The 22,140-nt window shown below is 39.8% G+C and overlaps 1 protein-coding gene across 3 annotated transcripts in view; it reads right to left on the reverse strand.

The window, feature by feature from the left end:
• Window positions 1-21,860, reverse strand: part of MAP3K4 (mitogen-activated protein kinase kinase kinase 4) — a 102,979-nt gene extending 81,119 nt beyond the window's left edge. The window contains exon 1 of one of the 3 annotated variants that reach the window (XM_074368039.1): window positions 21,533-21,858. In XM_074368039.1, the coding sequence (XP_074224140.1) occupies window positions 21,533-21,693 (161 nt within the window). In that variant the 5' untranslated portion in view covers window positions 21,694-21,858. Of the gene's footprint in view, window positions 1-21,532 lie in introns of all 3 variants that reach the window. The other 2 variants (XM_074368040.1, XM_074368041.1) reach the window with 2 other exon arrangements.
• Window positions 21,861-22,140: the final 280 nt, after the last annotated feature.

Here is a 22,140-nt window from a genome sequence, read left to right on the forward strand (position 1 = left end):
CAGGCACAGAGGACTACTTCCCCCATGGAATGAGGTCCCTACCTGCTGGAGAAAAAGAAGAAGTGTGAGGGACAGTTCAGGGACCAAGTTCCCTGCCCAGCTCTGGGGCTCCCACCTTGGGTGAAGCCTTTTGGCCACTCTAAGTCTACATTTCCTCACCTGTTGCTCTCAGTAAGACACTCGGGCCTGTGGGGGGCACAGAGTGGCTACAACTGGAATGAGGAAAAAAAAAAGTGAGAATTTTGTTTGGCCTACTCATTTCTGCATATCAAACAAAAGGTACAACTCGACTCTCTCTCCTTCAGGGAGCTACCTACCTCCCCTACCAAGCACAGCGATACCCTGTCTTCCCTGCAACACCCGTTTACCACTCCTCTAACAGAGCGCACTCATTAGATCAGGCTGCTGCTTCCAGTTCATGTACATCTGTGTGTGCTGATGTCGGAAAAGAGCATAAAGCTACCCACCAGAGGGACAGAAAAACAGGCTTTTTAAATCAGAGACAAGTTATTTGGAATTAACAACAATTAACTGAGACTGGACTTTTGTGTAAGAGGTGAGACAGAAGATGACATAAAATTTTTAAATGTAAGTTATTTCATTCACCTTTGGTTTTTTGTTTATTTAGTTATTTATTTACAGTTGAAAACACACATTGGCTGTTTCATACTTCACTGTGTGTGCCTTTGTGTCAACTACACACTAGATCATTCAGCCCACAGTGGCCCCATTGGACAAGAGCTGTGCTAGGGGTTGAGGGAAACACATGGCTGAACAAGAGGATCACCACTCCTGCCTCCTGAAGCTTTCAATCTACAGAAAGAACGAGAAATCCAGCACACAAGCACATACACAAGCCTTTAAAGTGTACTTCTTCAGTATGCTGTGAAGGAAGATTACAAAACTGACAGGAACTAGCCTTGGACAATCGGTAGGATGATTACAAAAAAGACACCTTCAAAGAAGGTGCACTGAAATGGAAACTCAAAAGCTCTGAAGGCACAGACCAGAAGGAGGAGGGGGAAAGTGGCTGAGACAGAAGAGCCCACAGCTTATGTGAGAGACGAAAAGGCCACAATGCCCCAGAGCGGGGGGCAGAGAGCAGGAGCACCCACAGGGCAGGCATGGTCTGACGCCACAAGCCCTGCATCCCAGGGCAGAGACAGAGCGGCAAGGGCAGTAAGCAGGGGAGGGGCAGGAGGGCACCTAGCTTTCTCTTCTAAGGATTTCCCACATCACCTTACACGATCAGACAGGCATAAAGATACATACAATTTTGACTTTGTTACACACAAGGCTTCTCAGCTATTCATTCTTAAAGTCAACCTAAAGATCTATTCCGTCTCTACTATTCCAACAAGCAAGAACAATTCACCTGCCAGGAGCCGACAGAGGGGAAAAAAAGAATGGTTCACTTAAGAGGAACAATGCCTCTAGGAATTATGAAATCCTTAAAAATGGCAGGGTAACATCTAAGAAACAGACACTATTCAACATCAAAGATGTAATTAAAGACACACACACAGTCTGTCTCATGAAAAGTATAACTTTTTTCTAATTAAAAGCAATGTAAACTGGGGGAAATTTTAAATAAATCTAAAAAAATTTAGGGGAAAAAGCTCCTATTTTTAATTTTATACTTTTCTTCACTGAGGAGAACATAATTGGTAACTGTGGTTGCATACATAAGGCTAATGTGAAATTTACGGGAAACTTGGGGCCTGAAGTCCTGTGTATTCCAAATATAAATACCACTTACGGTTTCAGAAAATAAATGTCTCACAGTATATAATTAAATGTAACACGCACAAAATATAGGGAATAAAAAAAATGAAGTACAAAACTGTATTACTTTCTATCTCAATCATGGGGATTATGAGGCCCCTAAAACTGAATGTAAATTTTAATCATGTGCATTTTTGGAGTCAAGAGTCCATAGTTTTATCAGATTCTCAAATGTAGTCTTATTCCAAAAAGGTTAAGGCGCACTGCCCTAGACAATATCTACCACATATTTAGCAGGATTATCCTTTCAAAATATCCCATCTTAACATATACTAGACAGACAGTCAAAGGATAAAGGTATTAGATGCATAACTAACTCAAATCAATACTCAAGCTACAAGGATGCTTCCACACTAGGCAAGAAAAATCTCCCTCCTGACCACATACGCCGGCTTTGCACAAAACTGACTTAAATCACATAAATGTCAAGAAGTTAACCAAATAAGACAGCAGTTTTCAATCTTTTGTGACACTCTGTTGTTTTATGTTTGGAATGACACTGTCCTCCATACTCCCTGTAAAAGTGGTTAATTAAAATAAACTAACATTTAATTTAACAACAGTTAATTCAAGGATGAATAGAAAGATCCTTAAATGGGTCATAACCAGGGCTACAACTAAATACAATAAAGGCAAAGCCTTTGCGGGAAAAAAATTTAAGCAAACATGGAACACAATGGTTTGGTGAATGAGAGAAAAAGGAGAATGTTTCATGTAATACAATAATAGAGATGTGAAAAAGAAGAAAAAATATTACAAGAATAAAGTTATTTCTAAGACTGACATACGAGGGTAGAAACCATGGAAGAACAAGAGTTTAAGTAGCGATTTTTCAGCGATGATGGGGCTCACTGAACAGTTTGAATCTACAGGCTTATAGTGTTTATTAAGTGTGAAATATTTACAGCCATTATTTCTTACAATATTTTTTTCAGGTCCCCCCTTGCTCTCCTCTTTCGAGAACTCCAAGTACAGATACGCCGAGTGCCTGATTTTATCCCATGTCACTGATGTTCTGCAAATTTTTTCTCATCTGTATAGTCTCTGTACTGTATTTTGCACAGTTTCTATTGCTATGTCCACAAATTCAAAAAATTTTTCTAGTATCTATTCTGTTGATTATCCCATTTGGTGTATCTGTCATTTCAGATTTCGTATTTTTCATCTTCAGAAGTTCCATTTGGGTTTTTTAAATATCCTTTAATTTTTGCCAATGTTCAAGTTCTCCTTTAAATACTTAAACATAATTCAATAATAAAAAGACAAATAACCCAATTAAAAATGGAGAAAGGATCTGAGTAGACATTTCTCCAAATAAGATATACAAGTATCTAACTGAAAGATGCTCGCCACCAAGAGGAAAATGCAAATCAAAACCACAGGCCAGTACTTTACACCCATTAGGATGGTTAATCAGAAAGTCAGATAATAACAAGCACGTGTAAGGATGTGAAACGATCAGAACTCTCATACACTGCTGGTGGGAATGTCAAGTGGTGCAGTCACGTTGGAAAATATATGATCCAGCATATCAGACTCCTAGGTGCACATGTGAGAAAAATGAAAACACATGTCCACACAAACACTTGCATAAACACCTGAATGTTTATAGCAGCATTACTCATAACAGCCCGAAGGTAGAAACAACCCAATGTCTTATCATGTGAGGAATGGATAAGCAAAATATAGCACCTGCATCTAATGGAGTATTATTCAGTCAAATAAAGGAATGAAGGACTAATACATGGTACAAGGTAGATGAAACTTGTAAACATTATGCTAAGTGAAAGAAGTCAATCATAAAAGACCACATATTATATGATTCAATTTATATTAAATGTTCAGAATAGGCAAATATACAGAGAGAGAAAGTAGATTAATGGTTGCTTTAAGCCTGGGAGGGATGGGGGTTGTGAGGTGGCAAGAGCTAAAGGCTAGAGGGTTTCTTTCTGAGGCGATTAGGATGTTCTAAAATTGACCTGGTGATGACTGCACGAATCTTGAGCACACTACAACAGCTGATCTGGGCACAGTAAATGGGTGAATTGTATGATATATGAATTACATCTCAATAAAGCTACTTTCTTTCCACCCCTACCCATCTTCCTTTTTTTTTTTTTTTTTTTTTTTGAAGCAGTTACCTCAGATATGAACTAGGGACCTCTTGGTTTGCAGAAAGCTATTTTTAAAAAATAAAAAGTAAAGGCAAGCAAGATTCCTCCTCCTGTAGTTCTCTTAGTCTCCAAGTAAATTCCAGTCTCAGTTAGAGGACTTTCTGATAGCCTAGAGATGGAACACTTAATTCAACTATACATACTGTTAAGGTCAGTACAAGCTTTTAGCACCATAATACAAAAAAACAAAGAGCTATCTCATCTGTTCATTTCTTTAAGAAATTGTGAACAGCAACAAATCTGGGAAACTATACGGTACAGATCTCTACATAACCAAATTAACTCATTTTAATCATCTATTATTCAAATTCTAAAAAAATTAATTTGAAAAAGCACTAGCAAACAAGCAGAATTTGAAAGGAAGGCAATCCTATTTCTAAAACAAGGGGAAATAGGGATCTAATGACAGGTTCTACATCAACTCTCCTTCAAACAGCATTTCCAAGAGGGAAGCTCTAGGAGGCAGGGGTACAGCGCAGCGGTAGAGCGCGTGCTTAGCATGTACAAGGTCCTAGGTTCATCCCCAGCGCCTCCATTAAGGGAAAAATTTTTTAAAAAAGGAGAGCTCTTACCAGGTAAGATGTGGTACACACCCAGTGATGGAAAAAGGAGTAGAAATCTTACATAAGGATCCTAAAAGAAAGGACATTCCTCTGTCTTTTATTAGCTCACTAATTCTCAGAAAATGAGAACATATAGAGAATACAAAGGAAGAGGTGCCAATAACCAGTAAAACTGCTAAAAGTCTTATCAGCGATAATTCATTGAATTAACTCTTATTCATTCCATCAACAGATACTCAGCCAGTATCCACTATATGTATGGCTATTAGAAAAAGATTTACAGTGATGTAAAAATACATAAAATCTATATTATAAATTATGATATTTTTCCAGGAAATACCACAGAAAATGGTATTTATGGCATTTTTCCAGAAAATGAGTCTGAAATTATTTTTCCTTTATTTCATGTGTCTGACTTCCTAGATCTAAAGAAATGTAAGAAAATTTAAAAGAAAAGATTTAACTATGTGAACATTTAAAACTTCAATATGTAAAAAGATAATAACTAAGTCATAAAACTGGAGAAAAGACAATGTCCTTAATTTATAAAAGATTCATCAAAATGGCAAGAAAAACCCTAGGATACCAACAGGAAAATAAGCAAAAACTACAAAAGATAATTCACAAAATAAATTCAAATTGCAATAAAACATGAAAATAATTCCACCTGTGCTAGAAACCAGACACTCAAGTTTAAACAAGACAACCCTTTCTGGACTATTAAGCTAGCACAGACTTCTAACACTCAAAGCTAAGAAGCTGGTGAGGTAAGCACTATTTGTGGCCTGAACATCTGTATGATCTTTTCAGAAGAAAATGTTTAGCAATAGATATTGAAACTCTTAAATGTGTTCAAACTCCTTTTAAATTCCACATTCAGGAAAGGATTTTACACGAGCAGAAGAGCGGACAGAGTGGTCTATCAACAGGTTCACTGCAGTGCTGTCCCGAGCAGTGAGACACCGGTGGTAGCTCGAATGGCTTATGGTATAGCTGTAAAATGGAATATGATAGGGACATTTTTGTTTGTTTGTTTGGGGGGAGGTATTAGGTTTTTTTATTTGTTTATTTATTTACTTATTTATTAATGGAGGTAGTGGGGACTGAACCCAGGACTTTGTGCATGCTAAGCACACACTCTACCACTGAGCTATACTCTCCCCCTAATAGGGCCATTTTTAAATGACCTTTTAATATTTTTACTAACATGACTAATGCTCACAATATGTTCAGATAATATATCATGCCCACCTCAGCCTAAAGGTAACTCTTCCCACCCCTGTATAATTTACTTGACAATGAATCATTCTTGTGATATCTCTTATTGCTATAATAAACTATTTTTTAAATCATTCACCACATCCTTCCACATTTATGCCTAAGGAGACAGTATATAAAATAGAGGACCACAGACTCTAAAGGATGAATGAGTCCTACTCCAGGTATTCTGAACTAACACATCACTTAAAGACTGGAAATGCACACTTACTTTACAAGTTCACTGTAATCATTACATAAAACATGTTATACTACTAGAACGATGGCACACAGGGAGATGATAGATGTAAATTTATTACCATTTCTGCACCAGAGCATGAATTATGAAGTTTCCATTTACCTTATCTCTTCTCCTTAACCAGATTATAAACTCCTTAAAGACATGGCATGTCTTATATTATGTCTACATATAATAAAAGTATTATCTGCCTGGGGGGCTGTGAGAATATTTATAAGACAAGTGCCATCTGAAATGACTACAGTAGAAAAAAGAGGAAAGAGCAGTTGATATACAGGAAACTCAATCTACCAGAAGGCAGGAAGCTGAGAAAGAAGATGCTACGTTCAGGAACTGGGAAGATGCTCAATGAGGATGGCGAGTCTAAGAGGCAAGGGTTTCCGCAGGACTATCTGGCCTGGAACTCAAGCTTAAAGGAGTCTCAAATCTAGCTTCTGGTGAGGAGCAAATCTGCATAGGGATGCAATGAAGGGTCTCTTCACAAAGTGACTTTAATTGAAATTCAGGGCCTCCCTAATTCTTTCTCTGAGGATCAGGACATCTTTAACTCAAAAAAGCTCCCTGGACGTAATCAAGGCTCTTAGAGGACCTGGTCATTAAGCAGAGCCCAAGTCTGCTTTACCCACCACTGGAGCCCCGTGACTTTGGTCTAGCACTGCCTGACACGGGGCAGGCCCTTGGGACGTGAGTGAGTCTACAAGGGAAATAAACAAATGGTGCAGGAGGCTTAATGAGGAAGATGGGATGAGGTATTGTGCTCTCACTGCTAGTCAGTACAGCTAAGGCTGAGTTTTTCACTCACACAGTCAGGCTAATGACTCTTCCTTTTCAGTAATTACTCCTCAATACACATGTACTCCTTTTGGTTTTCTGTTAAATAACACCTAGATATTTAAAGAGCCCAATAAAACTCAGGAGGTATCTTTATAAAGTATCATCTCAGTTCTGGGGTTGAAGCTTCATGGCAAACGTTTATGATGTTTCCGGAAGTGTTTTTCCCCAATTTACTTCTAACTTACTACTTTTTCAGATAAGTGAGTGTAATCAAACAATTTCTAAATTATTTATTTTAGTTCAAGACACGATATCCAAAACTGTGTGATGAGGGAGGGAAGAGGACTGAAAACCAATGCAGAGCTGCCACCATTTTCTTCGCCAAGTACAGAGGTTGAAAACACACAAAAACCACTGCCAGTATCATCTACAAAAATATACAATTTAACCCTGGAAAGTTAGTTTAACCCTATAGAAAAAAATCACCATACTGTCATTTTATCAATTTACTGCAGGCTGATAACTTCAGTGCCTGGCTGGAAACCTCTCACTAAAGAAGTCGATTTGATTTATGCTGTCAGAGAAACTTTCCTTAAAAGCATTTTACTTTAAACTCTTCCTAAGACTCTCCTTTCACGAGCCCATCAGGACAATGAGTGTTACTGAGTGTGGAAGCGGGTCTCCTCCTTCTCTGCACCCCGCCTTCTGCTGCTGGCTCTCACCTCGTCCTCTCCTCTCCCCAGCAGTGTTCTCTTCATTCCCCCGTGCTCCCCACCAGCACTTCCAGGATCACACACCGACCAACTCTAAGCAGAGGACCAGAGTGTTCGAGTTTTCATTCTGGTGGCTGCCTTAAGATATTCTAAAGATCATCCGCGCCAAACACCCCGAGGAATAAGAGGCAAAAAAAGTACAACCAAAGGCTACCGGCTCTCAGTCTTCAATAAACCCTAACTCAAAAGTTCCAGAGTGGTGAATTCAAAGTCGCTTAAAATACTTTCTATCAGACACCTCCATGTGACAAGGTAAGTTCTTTTGTAAACTTTCCAAATAATTAAACTGATAGTGTTTGAGTATTTAACAAGGGTTAATGACAGCAAATACATTTGTGACGTATCACAAATCACAAAAGTGATCTAACCCTAGGCTTAACAGGACTGTCCAGCTTATTCGCTCTCCTTAAAATAAGGAGAAGGTGATCACAGTTACTGTAGATAGGCTAAGGAAATTAAATAAAAGCTGTTTTCATTCATTAAAAGTGAATTTTCAAAGGCTGCCTATTTGGGAAAAAAATACATACTGTTTTAAACTAATAAATCTAAAACTTTTAAAGCATATAATAGAGATAATTTCTAATTAAATGATACATATTACTTGAGACTATTCATTATGCAACTACTTTAAGAAATATTTTTAAAATACGTCATAACAAACCAAAAAATATCATAAGGATACCGTCCAATGAGAGTCTAATACAGCCACATATAAATGTAATCATTCAATTTACCAAACATCCTAGGCATCTAATGTGGCAGACCCACTACTAGGCAGTTCAGGGATAAAAAGACATCTAAAATGATATTCACTACCCTCAAGTAGTTCATAGTCAAGAGAAGAAGAAAGATGCATGAACAATTTTTAAAATATAAGTAACTAATTGGCATAAGACAGCATTCAACCTCACAAGTAATCAAAACACTGGCAAAACGTAAAAACTACCATTGTAGTGGCAAGAATAAACTCATATATTCCTCATGAAAACTGGCACAGATTTTCTGATGAGCAATTGGCAATATAAATGAAAGAGTTTTAAAACTATACATACTCCAAAAGATGGAAGCACCCAAGTGTTCACAGATGGAAGAATGGACAAACAAAATGTGATATGTACATACAACGGAATATCATTCAGCCTTAAAAAGGGAATTCTGCCACGTGCTACAGCACATATGAAGCTTGAGGGCATTATGCTAAGTGACAGAAAATGAAAGAAGTCTGTCACAAAAATACTGTATGATTCCACTTACATGAGGTACCTAAAATAGGCAGATTCATAGTGATCAGAAAGCCATTCAAATGGGGGTTATCAGGAGCTGAGGGAGAGAGAAGAGTTGTTACTGAAAGGGGCAGAGTCTCTGTTTTACAAGATAAAGAGTTCTGGAGACTTGCCTCACAGCAGTGTGAATGAATGTACTTAAACACTACAACTGAACACTTAAAAGTGGTAACAACTGTTAATAAAAAAAAAAAAACCTGGGTGAATAAAATATACTGTAATACATTTACACAATAAAATACTTTATGGAATAAGATAAGAATAAAAGAGCCACTATCACCAAAACAACACTGTGAATCTCACAAACATCACACTGCATAAAAGATATAAAACATCCATAAGTGTCAGGGCAGCGAGCAGAGGCGGGTGGTGACCCCTGTGTGGGGGAAAAGGGGTTTCTATGCTGCTGCTCACTCCCTCTTCCTTCACATCGGCGATTGTTACCAGAGTACACTCACTTTTACATAATCAATCATGCAACACATTCCATACAGATATAAATGTCTGTGTTACCTTATACAACAATAAATACCACACAAAAATTTAAAATTAAAAAAAAACCTGAGGGAACCTACCAGGTCCCACCTAATTGAACAACTGGCCTCTCTTTCTCTTTCTTCTTTGTATTATCAAATTCTGTCAAAAGCCTATCCAGTTGCCTCTGTTACATATAGTTCAATATGTAAAATTCTGTACTTTTTTTTTAAGTAATAGATTATAACTAAAATATATGTATGCATACTACTTGATATCACAATTACATTCCCAGGATCTTATTCTAATAAAACATCTTGGATATACCTAAAGACTGAGCTAAAAAGAATGCTCATAATGTTCTTATTTGTAACAGCAAAAGAAATGGAAACACCCTAAAAGTCCAACAAAGGACTGGTTAGATTAATTAAGATCACAGCTTCCTGGAATAGAAACATCAGAACACACTCAATGGGAGTCGGGAGGCAGCTGCTGTACAACAGAGGTGCCCCTGGCAGAGTGAGATTTCGCCAAACACTACGTAATAAAAGTCACTGCAGCCCACTTTCCTTCTCCCCTACCCCACTTCTACCATTCCGTCTCCCTTTCACTCTTTGTGAACTTACCAGGATTCTATGGAGGATGCCAGCAGCTTCCTTCATAAATATACACCACCACATATATCACGTTAGGTTTAAAAACACCAAGACTCAAGGCTTTCCCATATTTCACTGATCTGAAAACGTATCTTTTTTCCCTATGTTAACATCTCTGATATTGCCCTGCTTCCTACAACTGATACAAAAAGCACTGTGTGATAGTTTAATTGCAGCATGCTGTCCTTAGTGATGTGTAAAATTATAGTGCATCTTACAACCAATGGCATCTTATATTTGATGAAATACTCTTTGAAAAAAATCAACTTCAAGAAGTTAAATGAGTGTTAAGACAGCTAGAAATGAAGTCTATTCAAGAGCAAAAGTACCAAAATAAGTATGAACTAAAACAATTTTTTAAAAAAGGAAGAAAATTTTATTTACAGATTTTCAGAGCTTATAGGATTATGTCCAGATATTTACAATTAAATAAACTACCTCAAACTATCTAATACAAATTAAGACACTCAATGTTTATTAAAAAACACAATGAGTTGGGCACTTACACACATCACTTGTGACAACTGTTGAATTTTACCTGAACCCTGAGTCCCAGAAGAGAGCAGTAAGAAATCCCCCCACCCTTTGTGTTCCAAGAAATGGCTAACCTAAAAGGCCACCACGCCCCCGCATATTGTGAGATAACACCTGCCTCCACCTTTGTCCGCATATCCCATGTTTCTCCCTCTTCTGAGACATTCTCCATCAATGAACATACTGCATGAGCCTGAATATTATGTCCTTGATTATTTAAGAGCACAAAAACGTCTCATTTACAAAAGGTTCTTTATAATCATGCTACTTCCTATGTTTACTTTTAAAAATCTTTACTGTCACTTGGTTAAATATATAGCCAAGTATTGTTTCTTAGTAAACGATGATCCTATCTGTGTTCAAATCTCCTGCCAACTTTTAATATTTTGCCTTCCCAAAATCATATCCTAAATGGTATCTCTTACAACTAAACTGTCTTTGAGATTTCCCAGAGGGCCCTTAGAAAATCACAAAGGATTTGTTCTTTCACCTTGTAAAAGAAGAGGTGCTAGAAATAATTAGGTTTATTTGATGTGTTACTATTGATGAATTATCAAATCAGAAGCAATGCTTAGCCTTCCCTCGGTTAAATTTGTATGGGTCAGATATTATAAATATTTCAGAAACGTTTTGCTATGATGGGATTCTAGAGAACTGCCAATGCCCTCACTGTCCATGGCACGCTTATTTATCAGAGTGCCAGAGCTGCTCTGCTGAACAGGAGGCAACTGCACAGAGTTCTCAGGCATAATTCAGTCATGTATTTTATGTGTTCAGTTGCTCACAACTTCTTTAATTTGAATCTAGGATCTTCTAGGCCAGTGGTTCTCAACTGAAACTTCACATCACTTACCTATGAATTTTTATTATTATACACAATAATAGGACCTATTCTAGACACAGAATCCCTTTATTTGATATTCTTGATATATTCTCAGTATATTCTAACTATATATTTGATATATTCTTGGTATATATCAGAACTATTATATATCTGAAGATCTTTTTCTCTATAAAGATTACATGTTTTCCATTTTCATAAATTAGATACAATATCTATTTTCTTGACAACAGAGTTAATCATTATGTTTATAAATATTTTGTCTAAAAATGTTTTGGATTGACTTCTAGACTGTTTTTTATGTCACAGAAACAACCAAGTTTTCTTATCAATTGCCTTAATCTTATAATCAATCTTCAATGGATCTTTCACTTTTGAAAGTTACCAGTCATAAATTAACCAGAGCCACTTTAAGTTTTCCATCACTACAGACAGGCTTTGTTTTTCTCTGCTGCTTCCCTGAAAGCACCTGCCTTCAGCTGTAGGCCAGGTTGCCTGTCTTCGACAAAAATGGGCCATCTCAGGGCCCAGGGAAAAAGACTCTTCCAGGTACTTTCAGATACTGGTTTCTGATGCTATGTTTAAACAACTCTGAAATCATGCCAGTGGACTGAGTTGGGATTTACACAATTCTAGTCAAGAAGATGGATTTCTAAGACTGCTAACCAAACATGGAGTGGAATTAAGACTTACACAGGACTGAAGGAACTGATGAAGGACAACTATGGGTTTTGTTTGGAATACTGCTACTGTGTTATGTTTTATTTCCTGGAAAAAATAAAACTCTTCTATCTTAAGCTATTTAAAAGTCATAATAATTAGACTATTCTCTTGTAAATGAAATTGTCAAGAGCATTTTTTTTTCACACTGGTGTGAATAAAACTTAGTACCTTTCTAGAAAGAAATGCGGCAACATGTCCCAAGAGACTTAAAACTCTGAATATTTTATGGCCTGAACTGAAATAATGTAAAATACTGAAAAACTTACATACAGATTTTTACCAAGTCATTAATTATAAGTGGAAACATATATATTATAAAGTAATTCAAGAACAATTAAATTACAGTGTACTCAGAAAGGAATATTGTTTGTCACTAAATATGTTTACACCATGGGATAATGCTCATGATATGGCAGTTTCTAAAGATAAACTATATTGGGGGGATATGTATATATATATCACACACACACATATACAAAGCCCAAGGAAAGAAACATACCAAAATGTTAATGGTAACTATTTTTAGACTCTAGGATTATGACTGGCTATTTTCTTTTGTATACTTTTCAGGTTTTTCAGATTTTTCCACAATTGACATGTTGCTTTTATAATCAGAGAGATTTCTAACCGATTTAGTTGTATTAACCAAATAAATTTCATTCACTTTTCTAAGGCTGCAACTAGATCAACTTGAAAGGTATTACTCTTAAACATAATGTACAACATTTTAAAAAGTGAACAGTATTAATCTAATTTGTAAAGACATGTCAAGTTAAACTAACAACAAAAAAGAAGTTTCAGAGAAGAACGACTGAGCTATGCCTACTGACCTAAAGGAGTCATTCAGTCTGTAGGGTTACACTTCCGATTCAGTAGCACGATTTGCAACCCTCGAGCCAGAATTCCAAACATGTTCAGGAATAATATACAAAATAAATCACAATTGAAGCAAAAGAGGGAATTTGGAAAAGCCAGGTCCCAAAATCCTCTTTCCTCCTTCTATGAATTGAAGCAAAAGAGGGAATTTGGAAAAGCCAGGTCCCAAAATCCTCTTTCCTCCTTCTATGAATTCAACAGACACAGGAAAAACAAATGTTTCTTGAATTAAGATCACTGCAGCTACTTTAAAATATATCTAGCCTCAAAGCATATTTGATGCTTTCTTACGAAAATTATGATGGACTTCCCCCTTTTCACTTTAAATGAAAAAAGAAAAAGAAAAGAGAAATATAATGATAGCTAATGATTAATGAACACCTCATATAAAAAGCTATTATCCCATTTAATCTTAGTAGCAACCTAGGAAGTAGGTACTATTATTATTTGTTTTTCAAATGAGGAAACTGAATCTGAGAGACGTTAAATAACTTCCCCCAAATCATAGGCTAGTAATCAAAAAGTAAGAGTCAAAGCTTGTCTGTCTAGTACCAAAACCTTTGTGGTCTCACCAATATATTCACTGCCTCCTCCATTCAACAAGTATCTACTGAGAGCCTTCCAATCATTAGACACTGTGCCAGGAACTGGGACCTAAAAGTAAGCCAAACAACCACATCCCTGCCTTCCTGGACTCTGATGTCTACTGAAGGCAAGACACAGTAAACAAACACACAGATCATCACAATGGTGACGTGTGAGTGGATGGTCGAAAACCACAGGGACTAGAAGACTTATAACAGGGGGACTTGATCCAACCCCTGGTGAAGGGGTACAGGTCAAAGGATGGCTGACCCTCAAGTAAACTTAAGAGAAGACCAGGAGCAGGAGGAAGTATTAACAGGATAAAGAAGGAGGGCAAAAGATAGCACCCCAGGTCATCCTTTTCTTAAAAATATACTTCACAGCGGGGAAAACTGCTGCACACACACACACACACACACACACACACAGAGCAGGGGAGAATGGGTCCCTTTTTTTCTTTTCTTAAGGACTGCTCTATTGGAAAAAAATTTTAAATATATGTCAGTGTTTCAGAGAAAAATGAACAAATTATCTAAAGTACTCATATATTCTAATCCCAATTTTACTCTAAAATTAATATTAAATTTTAAACTCATCTTTATAACTCTTGTGTTTAAGGACAGGCAATCAAGAGAACAACCTTGAGAGACAAGGATAAGATGCATTCTCATTCCTGCCTTTGGGAAACACGCTGTTTTTAAGGAAGAAACGTTCAGAGCCTGGTATCGCCTAGCTTCTTCAAGATGCCTCCTCATCACTTCGTGGATACGTAGTACGCTTGTTCTCCTGACTCAGTCTCAAGAGACAAAGTACAATAGCATATTTTTTTAACTTTGGTAGAGCCATGTTTTTCAAAGTGAGGGTCACAACTTACTTGCGGGTAATAAAATCAATTTAATGGGTCACAATGAACAATATTTTGTAATAGAAGAGCACAGAACAAGAATTATCAGAGTGTATCATATATTACAAGGTCAAACACTGCTTCATAAATTTTTATTTCAGTTATACAGGATCCGCATAGTGTTGTAAAATAAACTTGTTACCATGGGTCACAATCACAGCCAGAATTTAAATGTCACCACCACAGGACCGAAATCACAGTCTTACTGCCTACTTGATCTAAAGACTGAGCGCAGAAAAGATTAACTAAAAATCTCTAAAAAGGTTTGAGCACTGGCTCTTTAATCTGTGAACTTGAATAGTTTCACAGGAAAAAAGTTGTGTACGATGAGTTTGGGGGAGATTTCAAGGTTGATGGGGTTTTTTGCATTTTTTTCTCCTGAAGACGAGTCTTTCATCACTGCTCCATCCTGTAAAGCCCCATTCATCCAGAAAACATCCTCCTCCACAGTTGGTTTGAGGGCCTGAGCCGGCGCTGGGCTGGGCAGGGCGGCAGCTGAAGACCCTCACAGGAGCACAGTGTGACCAGAAGGGAAAGGGAGGCAAGAACCTGGAGACCTGGGTCCTTGGCTGTTACCTTGAGGAAGCTGCAGCCTCTGCAGGCTGGTCTTCTCACCTCTAAAATTAAGGGCGTGGCCCAGATGGTCTCCGAGCTCCCTCCAGCTCTAACCTCCTATAAGTCTCTAAGCAAAGGCTGGAAGCTGGACTCAGTGAGTATTAAGAGTCCCACCACCCACAGGACTTGGCATTAGGAAGTGCTTAACTCCTGATGTGCCTAAGAACTAAATACCTAAATATTCAAAACATTAATTCTAAGTGGGGAGGGTATAGCTCAAGCGGTAGAGCACATGCTTAGCATGCATGAGGTCCTGGGTTCAATCCCAGTACCTCCTCTAAAAATAAATAAATAAGCCTGATTACCTCCCCCAACAACAACAACAACAAAAAACACTAACTCTAAAAGTCTTGTGAGAAAACCAAGTTACACCTACACTTTTATGCCTCGCATAAAAAGACTTTAGAATTTTTAATGGTACAATTAAAATAATGCATGTATTAAATCTTCTACCAAAATATTTCCACTGAAAGACTAAAAAGGTTGACAATTTCTATTAATTTTACATCTCTAAACTAGCTGTCCTCTGACAAGCCCTGTTCAGAACACTCTACAGTTCAGCAGTATCCTCAAATAGCCTGCTCACATGCAAAAAAAAGCTCCACTGAAAACATCAAATCTGATCAGCTTTAAAGCTTAGTATCCACTGTTTTCCACAGAAGGCTTATTTCTTCTGAAATTATGCTGAAATGAAATCCACTTATGAAATGCTTTTGATAGAATGCCTAATACATTCTGAATAGCTTTCCCTGCTACTCTATAAACATTTGGCATCCATATGATCCAAATTTTATGATATGAGCCAAGTATCATGACTAATACTTCTACTGATGTCTGCAAAATATGACAAATGAATGTTCTTACAGGTTAAAAACAAATTTTCATTTGCCTATGCCGTTAGTGAATAGACATCTAAAAGCAACTTGCACTCTGTTACACTAGTGTGAGGTCTGTGGGAAATACAAGAACGTACCTACCACACCTACTTTCCAGAGAAATGTTCTTTTTAAAATACAGCGGTTTCAACCATGCCTTTTAAAAAGGGGAAACATCTTAACAAAACAGACATGTTGAGAATACAGTTATACATCTAAATAATAGTTCTAGGAACACCAAGACCACTGCAGGGCAGGGTCTTTGTCACTGCTGATGCTGCCTCTCAACTACAAACTCCGCTATCCAGGATGAACTAAATAATTAAAGAAAACCAACTGGATATAGTCAGCTCAGATAGGTCATATATACTAAAAATAAACTTTAAAACAGAAAATTTAAGTTAATTTAAAATCTGGCAACAACGTTCTCTTTATATAATATATAGAATCATCTATTTCAATTTTACTAACAATTCAAAGTAAAGAGACAAATTTATAAACGTACAAGAATTTGGCCACTCTAGCTTTTTACTGTAAAATAAAAACATGTAACTTTCATTATAAAAAATGGTAGGAAAAAAGCAGTAATATATCCTTTCAGTCTTTTTTTCTAGACACATATACACTGTTTTAATGTGATCACACTAAGTACAAGGATTTTAAGAAGCCCAACTCAGATTACTAATAGTTTAAGCAAAAAGAATTTATTAATTCACATATTGAATCAAGAGAAAAATGGGGGTGAATTTAGCATAAAAGGAAAACTAGCCAAAGACCTCTTTCGGCCTCTCTGCTTTTCTCAGGGGGTCAACGTCACTGTCTGAAACCAAACCACTGCTCTATGAGATGGTGACTATACACTTCAGGGAGCTAGCTCTAGGCTCAGGACTCCACAGTACACATTTCGGTTACCAAAAAGAGCTTTTCTGTCCCCCAGCTCCGACTGAAAAATCCTAGGAGAGAACTCCAATGGCCTGGCTGGCACCAAGTGTCCACCCCTAGAGCCGGAGTGTGTAAGAGGGCCGCTCCAATATGTACCTCGGAGCTAGAGCCGCGAGGGGGTGGCCCTGAGGACAGGGAAGACAGAGGCAGGCCAGCCACAGCTGGGGAGAAACACACACAAGCTGAGCAGCTATCTCAAGTCTCAGCCACCACCTTCTGCAAATGCTGTTTGAGAATCTGGCCTTTTCGCTAAACACGGTGGGACGTACATATACATCAGAAGTACTTAGGAATCTTGTTAAAAGTAGTCAGGTCCCACTTACCTGAGGACTTATTCAGAAGGACTTATATCATGAGCACTTTCCCATGCCACTGAATATTCCTTAAAACATTGTTTTTAAGAGCTGCACAGAATTTTCATGTGGGTCTGAGTTTTTAAAATTTAATTTTATGCCTTAAATCCAGAAAAACCACATACCATTATGATCTTTTTTGAACACAATACTCATAAGAGTCAACAAGCATTTTATGAAAGCACCACCACTGACATCCCTGCCACACCTTTTTCAGAAATGAAGCCAAAGGGTTCCTTGTGGGGAGGGGTGCGGGGGGGGGATTACGGGGAGGGTGGGGACAGTCAGGTGATCCTCTGAGATGCAGCATTAGTGAAAACCTACCACTGATGGTCTTTTTTTAAATAAATGTCTTTTAGGGACAAGGATACAATATACCTCAAAGTAAAGCAGGAAAAGCAAGGCCTGTCATAATCTAATTAAAGTAAGACTGAAGATTAAAAACAAACCCGACCAACTGAGGGAAGTTAGTGACGACAGAAGAAAAAGCAGCCTGTGTGAAGTTTGGGGAAATGAGAACCTGAGAGTGACTCTGTCACAAGTCTCAGCCTAGAGCAGGCGGTACGCCTGGTGGGGATGCCAGCCAACCTGGTCTGTTCACATTAGTCACTAAGATCATTCAACTAACTTCCCTGGAGGATATCACGCTTACCAATCTCTTAATTATACTTCACAGGCAAGAGAATACACGGGCCCACCAGGTACAACGCTGAGGAGGCGCTGGAGCCCAGGACCTGGACCCTGCTTCCCTTATCCCACCCAGGGAATGCCGGCTTGTTAAGACCCACAGCAGTCACTGGCCAAACTCGCTTTTCTGACATCTCTTCCACTTTCCCTTTAAAGAAATTATTTCCAACAGCCTACTGACTGGCAGCAGCAAAGTGTCTTTACAAAGAATACATACCACCTGGTCAAATGAGAAGGCTGAGACAACAGAATGCTATGAGTAAAAACGACAATCATTGAGGAATGAGGAATTATTAAGTAAGAGGAAGTTAGTAGGGCAAATGTATCCACTAAGCAATCAAGACCTTATATCCCCATATTTCAGCAGAGCTCAGAACAAGACCTACAAGACACCAAGAGAACACATGTGAAGGAAGTAGAAGCAACTTCTAACAACATGACAATTAGAGGGAACGGCAAAGCCCTTCCTGCGAGACAAGCTGTCCCCATTTCAGAACATGAAGGGGATTCTGCCATCACTGCAGCCTTTGTGACTGCTGGTGGCCACTGCTTCTCTGTCTAAAGGCACCGCTGCCAACGGTCTCTCCCTTGTAAGGGTCTCAAGCTGCACCCATCACTGAGGCTGCCAGGAGAGCCAGCAGCTGCACCATGAGGTAGATTTTGCTAGGGAGAATACATAGGTGACATTCAATGTCAAGACTGAAACAAGTACACTCCAAGGGGACATTCAAGGTGAGAGAGAGATCAAATAACCTCGGAGGGATAGGATATTCAAGTAATATTTCAGTATGAAACCCATTTTTTCAAATGAATTTATAAGAACCGCATTATACAAAGGAAATAATAAAGTCACTGGTTAAAAATAGTTATTTTTAAGTTCATGTCACATGTACTTTACAAGGTCAATAAATGAGAACAATGAGGCTATTTTTAACATACACATTTTAAATGAAAGCTTACAGTAGACAGGAACAGTCTCATGTCAGCCTCAATATCCAAGATCTGTGTTTTTTTAAGTGCAGATTCAAGATATCACAAAAGTAAATTGCTACAAATTAGTTTTAATTGCTCTCCTTATAATCTCAGGATCCTCCTACAAATGACCCAAAAGCTTGGAAAAAAAAATTACAAGGAATGCTTATTTCTAAGTTTAATCACTAACAATTGCTACTCTTATCATGAATTATTTATCAAAAATAAAGACAAGTATCCATGACTGACTAACAAGCAGTAAAACTCTAAGAGCACTATCACCTCGCAACCTGTTTTGTGTTCCTCGGTCATTGCATAACTCTCACGTCAGCACGCGCTGAGCAGATGTGCTGGGCTGGCACCTGCCGCAGTGGCGCACTGGCCAACATGTGCAGGCCTGCTCTCTACAAAAGATCTGTGCCCTAGAACAGCCTTCCTAATCAATGACACACTGACCTGAAGTACATGAACAAAGATGGCAGACAAAGCTTTATTCTGGTCTGTCCCCCAAACCAGTTAACCCAGTAGCACAAGTCACATCATTGGTCTCTAATGTGTTAAACTGTGGCAACTAGCAAATTTTGAACATGCATGTTGAGCTTCTTTAAAATGGTTAAAAACATAAATAAAAGAAATTCAAATAAGCAATTGCAGAATCCCTGAAGTATCTGTTACTAATGATCTACAGTAAGTTGGTCAGAGGTCAGCTCTGTATGTTGAAGAAGTGGTGGTGACAATGAGGACGTCTAAAAGAGATAACAACAGCTTTATCGGATAGTACTTCACAGATTTGCTATTGTAAAATTAACTGCAATGTTGCTGAGAAAAATATTACTAAGATCTTCTTGTTCCGAACACTGCTGTTCACTTAAAGTTGGATGAAGCCCATTATCCTGATCCATTTCTACTATAACAAAGACAGAAACCTGGCTGAAAAATCAACATTTCTTTTTATCATTGGAGCAAGTCATTTTTACAGCACATTTTTACTTCTCTCTGCTCTCTTTACTTTTACCTAAGAATGTTCACATCCATTTTTTTCCCCAAAGTATAGTTATACAGGATTATAACTTCTGATCTGCCCATCTATATAATGAAATCACATCTCTTCTTCACAGTGGTTAAGGATGGTATGCACAGTCTGACATGAGTGCACCACTGGCTGTGAAATCTTGGACAAAACACTTAACTTTGTCCCTCCGTTTCCTCACCTGAAAAAGAGACACAGTAATTGGACATACCTCCTAAGGTTGTTGGTCAAGATTAAATGGGTTAACAGAAGCAAAGGAAATGGCACATTTTAAGCATTTAGTAAGTGTTCGCCATTATTTTTAAAGAAAAACTTCAAGGAGTCAAAATGCTCGAAGAATGGACCTACTAACAAATTTATATAATAAACTTTGGTAAAAGTTCTAAACATGATAGACGTATTCAAAAAGAACAGAACGAATTCTCAGTACACCATGTACCATTATTTAGAGAAGCTGTTCCTTCAAAGCTCACAAGAGTATCTCAGAAATATCTCAGAATTAAGGAAAACGAAGATCGACTTTATTCTCCGCTTATAAAAACAAAACAGACCTATTTGGACCCACTAGGTCATAACAGGGAAGAACGTGGTTCCTGTATTCAGTTCTAACTACAGCTACAGACTTTGTTTAAAACTTCTTTAAGCAGGAAAAAGAAAGAGGACACTTAACTGCCTTATTCCTGGAACTACAGAGCAAGACAGATGCACGAGGAGATGTGAAAGTATTTTCACTATAGGGGACAGGGGGCAGCAGTTTGCAAGTTCACACTGGGATGCAAAGGACAGGGGATAAGAGGGCATTTGAACGCACAAACATAGGCATATAAGAGGAGAGAAATTTAGTTATGGTTTCATCTCCCAACCAAAAAAAAAGACATAAAAGTTAATCAATAGTCTCTAAGTAACAAAATGCAACAAATGCTTTGGGTACCAAAGTTTCATCTAAAAGTTTTACACAAATCAATCCTTTACTCTGTGTGCACGTGTGAGCAACAATCTGCACAATTACTACTGAAGGCCGGTAAAGGGCCTTCAGAAAGAGAAACCATCCTCCCTCCTGTTTGCAGAGCTTAAGTGCAGTTTCTCCCAGGAGAGACAGCAGGCACTCCCGGGGGCGGGAAGAGGGGGACTAAAAGGAGGACAGGAGGAGAACGAAGGGGAAACAGCTAGTGTGTATCTGCTTCACCAGAGTCTACTCCTTTACTCAAACAGGGACGAAGGAGAGGTAGCATTTTCCCTTAGTAACGATGGGCGCAATTTCAGCGCGGCCCCCGTTCGGAAGCCGCGGCGGAGGAGGGGGTCCCAGTTCCCGCAGGACCCGGGTGCCCCCACCGCTCCCGCCCCGCCGCGTTCCGGGCGCGCAGAGAAGCTGCAGGGAGGGCCAGCAGGCTGCGCGCCCGGACAGGGGTCCCTGGGCAGACCGGGCCGCCGTGCCCTCCATCCACGGCTGCACCCCGCCCCTCCGGCCCTGGAGCCTGGATGCTCCCGCACCTGGCGGGAAACAGAGGCCACCCACGCCCCCTAGGGCCCCCAACCGAGCTCGGGCCGGGGCGAGACCCTCTTTCTGCGCCGGGCCCGCTGCGGCAGCCCCACTCACCTCGCCGCGCGGCAGCGCTCGGGCTCGGACTCGGACTCGGGCTCGGGTTCTGGCAGCGGGGGCGGCGGCGGCTGTGGCGGCGGCTCCTCCATGGCGGCGGCGGGGCTGACGGCGAAGGCGGGCGGGGGGACCAGCTCGGCGGCGGCGGCGGCTTCTCTCATCCGTGCACTGAGCCCCGCATCGCCGCGGCGGGCAGTAAGCTGCAGCCTGGCGCGGGGGACCGGAGCCCCGAAGTGCGGGAGTGACTCGGCTCCGCCTCCGCCTCTGCCTCTAGCCCGCCGCAGGAGCCGCTCGCGCCGCGGCCATCTTGGAAACGGCGACCGGCCAGCGCCGGGCTACGGCGGGCGGCGAGGGACAAGCCTCCGAGGGCGGCGGCGGGCGCGGGAGCGGACGCGCGGGGAGGGCCCGGGATGGGAGGGGTGGAGGCGCCGGCGACCCAGGCGCCGCAGAGGGAGCAAGTCCGGGTAGCGGCGCTCTGCCCCGGGGGCCGGGGCCTCGCCGCCGCCGTGTGGCTTCGCTCGCGGGGAACGTGCGGTGAGCTGTGCGTGTCTGTGCTCCCAGGTGGTCAGCGGTGGGCGTGCACGGAGGACCCCGGGGAGGGCAGCGCG

The sequence above is a fragment of the Camelus bactrianus genome, chromosome 8 (genome assembly GCF_048773025.1).
Source record: "Camelus bactrianus isolate YW-2024 breed Bactrian camel chromosome 8, ASM4877302v1, whole genome shotgun sequence".
Lineage (NCBI taxonomy): Eukaryota > Metazoa > Chordata > Mammalia > Artiodactyla > Camelidae > Camelus > Camelus bactrianus.